We start from the raw sequence: 13,682 nt of genomic DNA on the forward strand, positions 1-13,682 counted from the left end.
AATTAAAAATGTGATTCTTAAAATAAAAAAAATAAGAAATCTATATTGTCTTCACATATCATAAGAGATACTTTCGGGGAAAACAAGATCTTAATTTTTTCTCTCAAAATTTTTTCCCTCCATTTCCTATTAATTCAATCATTCTCAAGATATTTATCATTTTGTGAACAATTTGGATAGCTGCCAGAATTACTTCATCTAGCATGTCAAACGACTAAGTGTCATGACTAGAACGAATGCGAACATTTATGAAAAATTTACAAAAATGTACAAAATGAAAAAATATTCAAAGAGAATATTTAAAGCGAAGTACGAAATATCTAAAAGCGAAGTGTAATTCATTTAAAAAATGAAATTAATTTAAAAAAGATTTCTATTTAATAATAAAAATCACATGAAAACCGTACCGTAACATCGTATATTTCTGAAGTTGTTGCTTTTTCCAAGATAATTGATATTCAATTTCAAGGCAAGTAAAATTGCAGGTTATATACTAAATATAAAAATAAAATAAATAAAATAAATAATAAAAGAAATCAAAGTATTATTATTAGATATCACAATGCCTAAACTAAAACGCGTACTACCTCCTTTGGGTAAAGAATTTGGAAAAAGCGATCTCGATAGGATTGGTAAGGATGAATTTTTTGTCGATGAACGAAGACTTTCTGTCTCATACAAACACTTATTTTACTTTTTAAACTATTTTACTTTTTACTACAAGGATATTTTCACGAACCACGCGTGACGCCTTTCGACAAATACAAAGGAGTTCCTGTTAAGTTTCGCGAAGGTATAGAGAAGGGGCGTCAAATGATTCCCGGACCACCGCTTAAACTCTTTGAAGACAAATTTATGCGAATTTTCGAGGGAGAAGCATTGTACGATCCATTTCGCAAAGTCCCGAAAAAACAGGTAATTGTACAACAATTAAATCGAACTAATTAATGTGATAATACATTTCCAATACGATTCTCATTTATGATCGTTTTATCATGGATTCGTTCATGAAATTACGTGTTTTGAGATATATACTTGGATCTAATTTGTTCAAATAGAATTTTTATAACATTAAGTTTTAAAAAAATTGAAAATATTTAAGATTATTTATTACTACTGTATTGGTCAATAGATTTTTCTGAAAAAAATATAAAAAATTATTCTTAAAGGATGAACAAAGTAACATCATCTTACATATAATTTTCCGGAAAAAAATATTTCAAATAAAAATTAAATATTGCAGAAAATTATCGATTAATTCGATAAAAATTATGATTTCCATTAAAAAAAAATAAAATTAATATAATAATCAAAAATTTTCTCTATGTATAATTAACACGAAGTTAATATTTTTATACATCACTTCTCTCTGTAGCTAGATTTCCAACATTTTCTGAGAATTTTTCAATTCGAAATTGAAGAAATATACTTTTGCAGTTCTAGCCACTATGCTAAAGAAGCCAACCTGATACATCGACCGTTTCGCAGCTTGTACCGGTCAAAGGTGTTATATGGCCATCAGCCCCTGCCAAGAAGCATTCGACACCTGGTGATTATTATGGGTGTTTCGAGAAAATCTCTTACTTCAGCCCCGCGTTGATAAAACCAAAGAAAGCGAGACCCGAGTTACCAAATGTGAGAATCAAACCCAATCCTAAAGGTGGTCCAGGATATGCTAACATTTGTCTCAGCCCGTTTCCAGCTCATGCTCATGAACCTTATGATCCACCAGAGAAGAAACCTAAAGGTAATGAAATTACACTGCGTGTTTATTTAAATTTAGGAAGACCCATATTACGCGATTTATTTTCAAGTAATTATTATTTCAATTCATAATACATATAATTTTACTTAAAATTTCGAACAAAATTTCAATTTTCTATCTCTAAAAAAAATGATTTCTCATTTTCACAATATGTAGAAAATTCAAATGACGTAATAAAAATCTACATAAGTTTATTTTTAAGTATATCGTCAGCAATATTTTAATATTTGTATTTACCGCGTCAGTTCGCTTCTTATATCCCATTTTTTGTTCATTACTCTTTTCCTAGACGCGACAGATAATATTACCGTGCAAGAAAGTAATATAAAAGGGGCCTCGTAACGCGGAAGATTGGAGACTCTCGTTCCCGTTTTTCTTTTTTCGGTCAAATTTTGTTTTTTCCCAACTGGGAGCGCAACTAATTACATTTTTGTCGTAAGGAAGGCAAGAAAACGAGAGCTTTTTTTTACGCCATGCTGCGAGCAAACTTCGGTCTGAGGCTAATTTAAAGGGAAAGCTGTGATGCAACGTTGAAAAAAAAAATAAATAAATAAAATTAAGTGAAACCGGTGGTTCGGTTAATTTTCATTACTCTATTATTAGGCACGTGAATTAATTATATACGGTCACTTTGTGACGCGTCACGGTAGATAAAAATGATTTCACTTTTGTTTAAAAGTGTTGATGTTTCGTTTAAAAGCTGGGTTACTTGCTTTGATAATCGAACAACATATTTATTTAAATATGTCTTGTTTAAATATTAATGCCAGAGTCGAGAAAAATAGTTTATAAAAGCAAGTATTTCAAATATATATTTGTTTATAGAAATATTTCACATTTTTTTATTTTTAATAATTTATTTTAAATTTTCTCCAGCTCTGATTACCACACATATGTTTCACATAAATAGAAAATTTCAGATAATTAAAAATTGTTTATGCGAATAGAAAACAGGTCACGTTTGTATCTCTTTCTTAAAAGATAATATTTTCTTTTGAAACTACGAAGAAATCTTAGAAGTCATGAAATGTGACTTGATAATTCTTGTTTTCAGTTAAAGAAATGTATCGTGTATTTCAAACTACACATGCGCCAATGGACTATTTCCCGCCAAATCCTTACAAAGCTTTGCACATCGGATCTACATACGTACGACCTCACGAAGTCAAGCCTAAAATTTTGGGCCCTAATCGTCTTATCGTTCCATTCCCAAAGAAACCAGGCGGAAGCCACGCAGGTTGCTTTGACAAATTTCCAATTCATTATGCCGATCCATATGACAGAGTAGAACCGAAGAAACCTAAAATTCCGAAACCTACACGTATATTTATCTCTGGTGGACCACCACTTCGATCAAAATTCACCTCTAGTATTATAAATAAAATTACCAATGTATCTTGTAATTTGAACAATTATGTTACCTACACGCCACGAGTTTATCCTTTGGAGAAATAAGAAATTCATATGTTATGTAAAATTGTAAATCGAAAAAATAATTTCTGTCATACATTTTTTTTTGTGAACGAGACTTATGAAATAGATATTGTATAGAGAAAACAAATGCGTCATATTTTTAAAGTTGTTCGTAAAGCAATTGCACTTTGCTTTTTCTTATGTTATTTCTCTTCTTCTTTATGTATTTTCATCTTAAGAAACTTCTTTACCTTTATTGCCTCTCTCGAATCTTCTCTATCATGAGTACACATATTTATAATTTTCTCAAGTTTCGAAAGAATTCTTTAATAATTTAATTCAACGAAATAAGCAGTCTTCTCCATTGATTGAAGATTCATGCATTCGCTTGAAAGTCATTTACGAACAGTAAAATAATTATCAGAATCGATATATCGTACAATTAGTAGAAAAAAAGATAACGCAAATATCCTATTTACACATTTACAAAACTCTTGAATAAAAATTAACTCTCCTTCATTTACAGAGAAAACCTTCTGAAAGAAGAATAATTATTACTAAGAATCTTTTCTTCATTATCATCAATTTTTATCATCAAATTTATATTCATAATTAATCATATAAAAAAGAATCGAACAATCATTCATCACTTTGTTTCAATTCTTACAACATTTGTTGAATTCCATTCAACAAATCAAAGTGAAACAGAACAATTATCGTTTTTTTTTCTTTTTCTTTCTTTTTTTTTTTACGTTTATCGTTAATTCATCAATGCGTTTAATGGATTATCCAACATGTACGAATCTCAAGAGGATTGAAAAAGATTTGCAGTAAATAGGAATGAGATACGTGTAAGCCCTTTCAAAGCGAATCACTCTGTCGCATCTGAACTTACTAATGAAATTCTAACGAACGTTTCGTGCCGTGAAGTCCACTCGTGGCAGTCGCAATTAAACGTTCCTGGCAAACATGGCGTATCGGGACGACAAGCTCGTTGCACCACTTAAAGGTTCGCCACCACGCCTTGATAGCATGTGCATGATTGTTGGTAAGTAAGGTTGGGTAAGATTAATTGGTAATTGGCGATAATTATGTAGAAAATAGCGATTCAATGATTTCAATGATTTTGAAATTCCGAGTAATGTTTTTCTATAGAATATTAATATATTCGAAATGTCTTTGGAGGGTTGATTCTAGAGATCGAAATTAAATTAGATTTGAGCATTTTAAGGAGCTTTTAAATTGCATTATTTTTAAAATTATTTATAATTTATTTTGAAATGATAAACATTTCACGAAGCATTTCATTTTTCAAAAGTAAATGAACATATTTGAATAATTTATTTGTAACTTCATGAAATAAATTATTCAGTATTTGCTAATATGTTATTCGTTATTTGTTTAAAATAATTAATTTTAATACTATAGATTAAATGTTTATATAATTGATAATAATATTAAAATATTATTAATAATATTAATTTAATATAACATAATAACTGATTTTCTATTAAAAAACAAATTTTATTTTCTCAAATAATTAATAAATTTATTTTTAAATTTATTTTTTTTTATATTTTTTTATTAGAATTTTCTAAGAAATTTATTAACACCTTTTATAGTAATTATATATTAGAAGGATTTTTTGTTATGAACGAGTTCATCAATCTGCTACGCAAGACTTTTCACTTGTAATAATCTCGTCACCATTAACCAACCATCTCTTGTTCACTTGTATATTAAGCCATCATACCTATTATATTGGCGAAGTGTAACTAATAAGATTATCGGGCGAGAACAGAGAGAGCTTTGACCGAGAGTATAACAAACAAGATATATATATATGTATATCTTCAATATTCTTAATTATTATTAGTTTTAGAGAGATATACAAAACATTTTGGATGTTATAGTATATTTTTTAATATTATATATTTAACTTGTATTAAAAAAGACTATATTTTAAGAATTTAACTTAAATTTAGATTTGATTTACAATGCCTGAGGGATGACTAGTTTTATTTATCATACCCCTTGGGTGTTTTAAGCGTACCATCAGTGTATTGATAAGTTTTTAGAAATTATGACCATGCTATATTTTGTCGAAGAAATTCGTAAAATAAAATATGATGAATAAATAAAATTATTATAATATATTTATATATTTCAAATGTGATTACATTTGATGGGACATTTTTGAAGAATTGGTATATAAAAATATCGGTTGAATTTTATTTATTAAATTGTAAGCAGTTTAAGTTTTCATTAGATAAAGATAGAATAGAGAACCCATTTTCTACCCAGATTAAATTATCTATAAATAAATTTCAACCAACATTTTCCTATTTATTTTGATTTCTAGAATCAATTCCTTCCATAAATATATTATAGACATTCTGTATGTATAGGAAAAATCGTTCCTTTAAATCGAGAAGATATATTCTCTTCTATATAATTACCAAATTGATCATATATCAAAGCCACGAAAATACCAAAGTTCTGTCGAAATGCAAAAAAACGTCAACGAGAAAACGAAGAAAAAGTGTAAGTGGGATAAAAGCGAAACAAATTTGTGCTGATCCTTTCAACCACGTACACGGAATCGCATTATGAATGCTGATGGAGGATATGTTTTCGAGGCTTTATTCCTTTCTTTTTCCAGACTTTTTGAAAGACAGATAGAAGAAGAAAAAGAGGACACTTGGCATTGTTGGAAGATTAAATCTGTGACGATACGAGTGCCAGGAATGGGGAATGGGCGTCGTGAAATTTTTGTTTCATTGCTGTATTTTGATTAATTCAAAACAACTTAATCAAAGAAACGAATATCTATTAACTTATCTTGTTTTAAAAAATTAATTCAATCCTTAAATAAAACATCATTGTGAGAAACAAAATATAAGTTAGATATTAGCCTCAATCTCTTCACCATTCAAGATACTCATTTCAAAGACTTGATAAATATTGAATCTAATTATATACTAATCTTTGAGCATGATTCAGATACATTATTATGCCTCATAAATTAAGAAACTCTATAGAAAAATATATACAATATATAAAAAATCTTTTTCAAAAACTACTAATCAATTCCATTATTTCTAATCAACCCTCGTTCACGATATATTATTATTCAACCTGCCATTGAATATTATATTAAAAAATTCTATTTCTACTTCTACTTTTCAATTTTATCTCACAGTGAAACGCAGGAACTCCAAAATCACTAGAATTATCCGAAAATCGCGCGAAGATAGTAGAACAAAGGGGGTGGGTCTTGCATCGGGTCGCAATAAGCGTTTTCGCTCGAGCAGCAGTCTGAAAAATTTTCAAGTGGGGATTCGCTGGCAGACAAGAAATGGCGTCAGGTAGGTATGATTCCACGAGATTTATTCCGTGGCTGAAGTCGGCCATTTCTCCGTGCCGTGTCGTTGCGTCGGTATTAAACATTCCAAGCATTGCGATACCTTCCACCGCTAACCTCCCTCTTTACCCATTCCCCGATACACATCCTCCAGAACGCGTATACAACCTTGGACCATAGACAGCCACCAAGCGATCATCCTTACTTATACAGGGTGATCCACGTTTAAAGTATCAAACTTTTGTCAATATATTCATATATTGTCAATATATATTCTATGGATTTAAATAAATACAAACATCTTGTGTAAATATAAAGTTCACGATTTGTAAAAAAAATTCATAAATAAAAATGTGGAATTGGAAAAAAATATTAATAATTATTATTGATTTAATGACTGAGAAAAATAAATACAACTCGCATAAAACTATATATATGTATAAATATCGTTTAATTATTGCTTTCGAATTTTTGTTCACAATTTTTTAACAAAGCATTAAACTATCTATAATATTTTTTACTTACTTAGAATGATATTGGCAAGGTTTGGCACCTTAAATCTGGAACACTCTGTATACACGCAGCGAGTTTCTTCTTGGGGAGGATGGTAAGAGGGAAGGAGTTCAAAAAGCGGGGCAGAAAGCAAAGAGGATCGAAAAATATGCGAGTTCGACGAATCCATGAAATCTTTGGGTGCGGTATCATTGAGCCGAGAAAACTCTATCCTAGTAAGCCGAGGGACGCTTTGCGGAAGCGCGCCCATGCCCGGAAACCGGGCATATGCCCTAAACATGGACATCTTTACGGTTCGATGGAATTTCGTTCCGGAACTGTTAATGTTCACCGTGGAGCTATCTTTATTATCTGTTTTGCTTTCTCGTTGTTGAAAAATATGAGATGTATACGTGAAATATTCGTGGAGTTTGTTTCGAAGTTTTATTTTTAATTTTATGATTTTGTTAGTTGTGTAGGATAAATTGTAAAAATTGTTTATTTTATTATAAATCATTAGTGACTTGTAAATTATTAAAATATGCTTTTTTTCGTTGAATTCTTTTCTTTCTGATGAAATTTGTTTCAACTTTTCTATGTATACATCATTGTATTTATATCAAAGCATTTATATGTTAATTAAATATATTAAATTTCTTATAATTTAATATCTTTTATATACTTTTATATTCATTAATTATATTATTATAATACGCTTAATGCGTCAATAACTGGTTATTAATCACGATTATTACGAAACTCCATCAACAAATTATATTTTACCATTTAATTTATTCCCATATTCTATTCAAAATAAACACACCACTAATATTACGTCGATTTTCACATAGAAGTCAATCAATTTATGCATTACATTCGTCTATAACTGCAATTTAACACGTAGAAATTAATATTTCCATTAAATCGAATTATTCCACTAAATACACTCGATAAACCAAAGAGAGAAAAAATAGAAGGGGAGGAGAGAAGGGGAGAAGAGAAAAGGAAGAGAGAAACTTATATAAAAGTTCCTGGAAAGGTTCATTGATCAGAACCACGAGGAGAACTAAATTTTTCGCGGGCAGACGATCGCAAAACAAGACTGAGGGGGGATCATCGTGATAAACGATATCCTTTTTAGCGGGGATCCCGATCACGGGATCCCGCGGGTCTGTTCAGCAGAAAATTCCATTCCCCGTAAATTGTAAAGGCAGCTTCGCCGTCCAAACGCGGAAGATACAGGCGGGATATAATAATTCCACGCACAGCCATTTTTCCAACCGAAACTGCGAATTATTAAACGTCCGCTCGAACTCTCACTGGGACCCGGGTTATTATCGGCTAACTATATTATTCGTCGCTTCGAAGCGGCGGCCTTATAATTAAGGCCAACGAGATTAAAGTGACATTCTCTCCTCCCTGGTAAATTGTCCCTGTTCGGGGGAGAACGATGAAAAATAAGGAAACGTGCGAAAATGGATATTCCAAGGAGAGAGAGAGAGAGAGAGAGAGACAGAGAGAGAGAGAGAGAGAGAGAGAGAGAGAGAGAGAGAGAGATCGTCTTAAAATGTGCTTCTCTTGATCGGTGAATCGTGTTTTGCTTTTTTTCCTTTTTTTTCTGTTTCATTTTTTTTCGTTTCGCCCTCTTTTTTTTGAGATCGAACAACTCAAGACCTCACCCCTCTTTGAGCGTCGGATTTATTCTCAACCCCTCGCATTGTCCGTACCTGGAAACGTTGGAAAGCCTTTAGAAAATGGCGGGCATGCTTGAATTTCACGTGATCGATAGTGCTTTCGACGTGGTTTATTGGAAACACGGCATTTCGAGAGTGCAATACCGGACACGATTCCTTGGAACCGTGCGCTATTACTTCGGTGACCTGCATGACTGTTCGTGTGATTAAGAGTGTGGAAGGAAGTATAGGAAAATTTTCGAGCATTGACTGGATGGAGAAACATTTTTGAATGCCTATTTTCAATTCAGTCGAAACAATTATAAAAATTCTGCAACGTTATTCTTATGTCTTTGCCATATTTAGATGTTGCGAGTGAAAAATTTTGAGGATATTTCGAATTTTAAAATTTATTGTATAGCAGATTTAAAGATAATACAAATTACTTAAGGAAATCGAAATGTTTGTAAAATAAATCTGTTTCGACCGTGAGAAAAACAAGGTTTATATAACGAGTGGAGAAAAATATTTTCATAAAGAAATAATGTGCAATATAATTATACGAGAAATAAATGATAGAGAGAAAAAAGGGTATACAACTGGAGAAGAAGAGAGCGACGAATAAAGAGAGCGAACGAGAAGACTGAAATCAAAGAAGTTAAACAATTAAGAAAAGAAATGTGAAAAAGGTAATCAACGCGGGAACAAAGATAACGAATAGACTGCAGCAAATGAAAATTCAGAAAGAACGAGCAAGAACAATAGCTTGAATATCTAATATTATATAATGAAATAATATAAATAAATCCATTGAAGGGAAGGAACAATGCACAAAAAATATGAAATAAGTAAAAGATAAAGAAATATGAGTATAAAAGAAGAACAAGAAATATAATTCAAAAGAAGAAATTTAATTCAAACCTCGTTCAATATTAAAATTAATTTCACTTCGCGTTGAATTTCTCATATTAAAATTTAAATTAAATAAATACATGTATAAATAAACATTCGAGAGAAAATAATCACACGTGAAGTAAGTTACAAATGTTGAAATGAATGGCGATTCCTATTTTGAAGAAGTGAAATCAATTTTCCAATTTAAGAATTGAAAATATATTCTTTTTATTAACTTTGAAATGCGAAACAATTGAAAAAAATATTATGTAATCTGTTGATAACACTCGTAAGATCTCTCTAACAGATTACGTTTAGATATTGTTCTAAAATAATTAAATGCTTCAGATTAAGTACAATGCGATTCAATGCAGTACAATCGTTATCATATTCACGGTTAATTCCGCAGATATTCATCTCCATCTATTGTGCGAAATAAATGAAGACGGCATTGTTTTCTGAGCAATCACACCTTAATTTCATCTATTGCATCTATAGTTACATTTAGTTAATATTTGCAACATTTATATGAAATTTTCCACGCATATTTATTTAAAAATCATTATAAAGTAAGAAAGAAACGAAAAAATCGAAGGAAACGCGGAAATTAAGAATGGAAAACTGGAAGAATTCGAAACAGAAGGACAGATTAATATTTTATTTAAAGCAAGCTTTCGACTCAAAAGGCAAGCGTAAAATCAGCCGTTTCGACGAATGTTAGGAATATCAATCCCAGCATTAAAACCAGCATACTACGTATCGTAAGAATGGGTTGAATGGGGATCAGCTGAGGTTTCAACCGATATCGAATACTGCCAGATATCCTCGTTATTACCAGATAAACTGAAAACCGAGACGCGGTCCATTGATTCGTTGGGTGTCGATTAACTGGAAAAATGCCTGCGACCGTGTTCTACACGATTGGCGAGAGTAATTTATCAATAAATATTAAACGTCCCTTTTAAATTTTGAAATTTGCGCTCCATTTTCTTTTTCGCTTGTATTTTTACTTCTCGATTCGAAATGAAAAGAATTAATCCCTTATTTCGAAAAGAATTAAATATTATTATAATTATAATTGTGAAACGAAATTTTATTTTGTATTTTGTTTATTTTATTTTTTCCACTATTTACTTTGATAATTGCAAATGAGAAATATTCTCTATCGTTATTTTTGGATGATTAAAACTTTTTATATTCATCTCTTGTGCATGAATTATTGGAACAATTATTTAAATAGTGAGTAATTTTTTACCAACTAATTATTCGTGTTTATTTGAATGGGCAAATTAAATATTTAAATCGTTCATTTCATTATTTTTTTCCATTGAAACAAATTTTTCATTTGCATTTATTAATTTAATAAATATTTCTAAGGAATTATTTCTAAAATAATTATTTCTAAAATAATGCTACGATTTGACTACATATTGACTACGTACACATATTATTGTACATTTCTATACACAAAATTACTATTCCTTGAAGTTTAACTATACACTACTGGACAAGCTCTCTAACTAAATGCTGATCATGTTCCTCATTAAACAATGGATTCTCCAAACTGAAGTATTTAGATATTACAGTTTAAAATGAAACATTTACATATTATTAGTTATTAGTACTAAATTAATATTCTCTTAATGTATTTTATCAAAATAATATCGTGCATAGAAAATTTATATAATATCATTTTTTTTAAAAAAGATTAATATAAAACAAAAAATTTATTGCAATCGTGTTGATTGACAATTTGATCCTAAAAAAAATTGTATGTAGATTTTAAGAGATTAATTTTATTAAAAGGATTTTGATTTGAAAATTTTTTCTTTATGGAAAATCAAATTTTCTATGGTAATATATCGATCTTCCTTTTCTTAATTTCCATTAATAATTTACTAGCAAATTCAATCAACCGTAAGTAACTTCTGCCTTTATCAATTTCAATCATTTTATTATTACCAATAAAATATATCTCCTTTTAATACGAGAAATCAATTTTCGGCGAAGCTTTTTATTATTAATTTCTCTTTTATAATCTATCTAATATTTTTAATGTTCACAATTATATTGAATTATCTATCTTTTTGGAATGCATTATTCCAAATTGTTATGCTTTCTAATCATATTTAAAATTAAACGAATGCAACGATGAGATAATTTTATAATATACGATATGACAAATGATTCTATAGATTCTGTAGATTCCAGTAAATGATATAAACCGTATATAGACAAGTAGTCAAACAAATAGAATGGATCATTCATGGTCAGACAAGTAGTGGATTGTTCCATTTATCTGATCAAAAGTGACTTGTTCCAGTTGTCCAACTATGATTCTCGTAAATTCCACTTGGCCAACTATGATTCTCCTAAATTCTACTCGACCAACCATGATACTTCTAATCATGATTAATTTTACAGTAACGAGAATGAAGAAAGTCACTTAACTCGTGTATAAAAGCATATATAAGAATATTTTACATATCGAATAATAATTACTTAAATTACAAGTAATCATTTCCCCATTTATTTATACCTAAATAATAAACGTTTGATTTTTACCCCGATATTTGGATCAAAATGGGAACAGGAAAAATAACAATTTAATGGCGTTATTAACTCGTATGTTAAAAACATAATTATACCATTTCCGAGTCATGGCGGAAATAAGCCGTATAAAACATATTCGTTTTCAAGTACAAAAACACGGAAGATTGGAATCGAAAGTTGCGGGGGTACAATTTCCGGATGCATATCGTACGGCACGCTGTGCATTGTTATTGTCCCCTGGACAGTTAGCCAACCATTTTGTCGGGCTCGGTTAAAATGGTTTTTATCAAATAATGTTCGTGAAACCGCTCGCAAATGACCGGTCGCAATTCAGAGCCCATTGAAAACGCATTTTCTCCCATCGTCCAATCTGTTCTACGCAGTTTAAATTGGATTCTAGGTGTTCTCTTAGGCGAATTACGAATACAACAAAGAATAGATAGAGAAAGTGAAGTTTTGTACATCACTACGAGATTTTCATGGATTTCGAAATCGAGATTAAATGGAGAATTTCCGTGGAACTAGTGAGAAAAATAATCTGGTCAATTCTAAATTTAATTCTTTTTTGTAATTGCTGTAAAAATTGTGAAGGAATACAGCAAAATATAAAGATCGAAATATTATTTTCAAGAATTAGCTATATGATCACTGGATTCATTTATTACAGAAGAAATTTTTGCAAGACAAATAGATAGATATAAGATTTTTTTTTGTTTAATACCGAAAGAACAAATTGAAAGCATCCTCTCTCCCCCGTGTTTCTTTTGAATCAATTTATCGTTGCAGCTTGAAACAGACAACCTTTCCCATGCAACTGCTGTCATATCAAAATGTCGTTTCTTGGAAAATATTACGTCAGATTAACCCAGCTTGTGAAGAAATAGAAAAAACAGTTTATTTATCTGTATCATAATATTCTGAGAATACAGTAAAAAATTCTATTGTGATTATTAACAAAATTCTAAACAGTGTCTATATAAATGAAATATACGAAAAATCTTAATAATTGTTATACTACTGTTAAAAATTCGTGATTATTATTTAAAAATCTGAAAAGAAGGTTACATCTTCCAGTTTCCTGAACTATCGTTCTCAACACAGCTTCTAAGATAATGAATTCAATTGTCCCGAGAATGTTTCCGTCTTAAACGAGTCGTGGATTTATTCCACTTGTCCGCCCACTCCCTTCTCTTCCGTTTTCTGAGGTAACAATGATAAACTGGATGTGTCACTTTTTTCAATATTGTTTAAGCAAATACATACAAGGATCCAGACTATTTTTTCTCTCTTTCTCTCTTTTCATATCCTTAAAATATCATAGAATTCTTTTCTCTCATTCATTCTGATATAATTACATACTCTACTTTTGCATTTACTTAAAAATGTCATTTAATAAATGTACCTTTAAATTACTTGATAAGTTTTTATCCGTTAATCTTTGTACTTCTAGATTTTTGATACAATTTTCTCTTCTTCTGCATAATAACTCTTCCATGATTTTCAAATTATATTCGTTCTTCTCGTTTAA

At 30.2% G+C, this 13,682-nt stretch overlaps 1 protein-coding gene across 1 annotated transcript; it reads left to right on the top strand.

Moving 5' to 3' along the window:
• The first annotated feature begins 562 nt into the window (after positions 1–562).
• Positions 563–3,220, top strand: LOC122712788 (UPF0602 protein C4orf47 homolog). The gene is made up of 4 exons (XM_043932675.1): positions 563–632; positions 725–915; positions 1,489–1,747; positions 2,820–3,220. The coding sequence occupies exons 1-4, from the start codon at positions 563–565 to the stop codon at positions 3,218–3,220; spliced, it is 921 nt and encodes a 306-aa protein (XP_043788610.1).
• The last annotated feature ends 10,462 nt before the right edge of the window (positions 3,221–13,682 follow it).

The sequence above is a fragment of the Apis laboriosa genome, unplaced genomic scaffold, assembly GCF_014066325.1.
Source record: "Apis laboriosa isolate Shangri-la unplaced genomic scaffold, ASM1406632v1 scaffold218_cov154, whole genome shotgun sequence".
Taxonomy (NCBI): Eukaryota; Metazoa; Arthropoda; class Insecta; order Hymenoptera; family Apidae; genus Apis; species Apis laboriosa.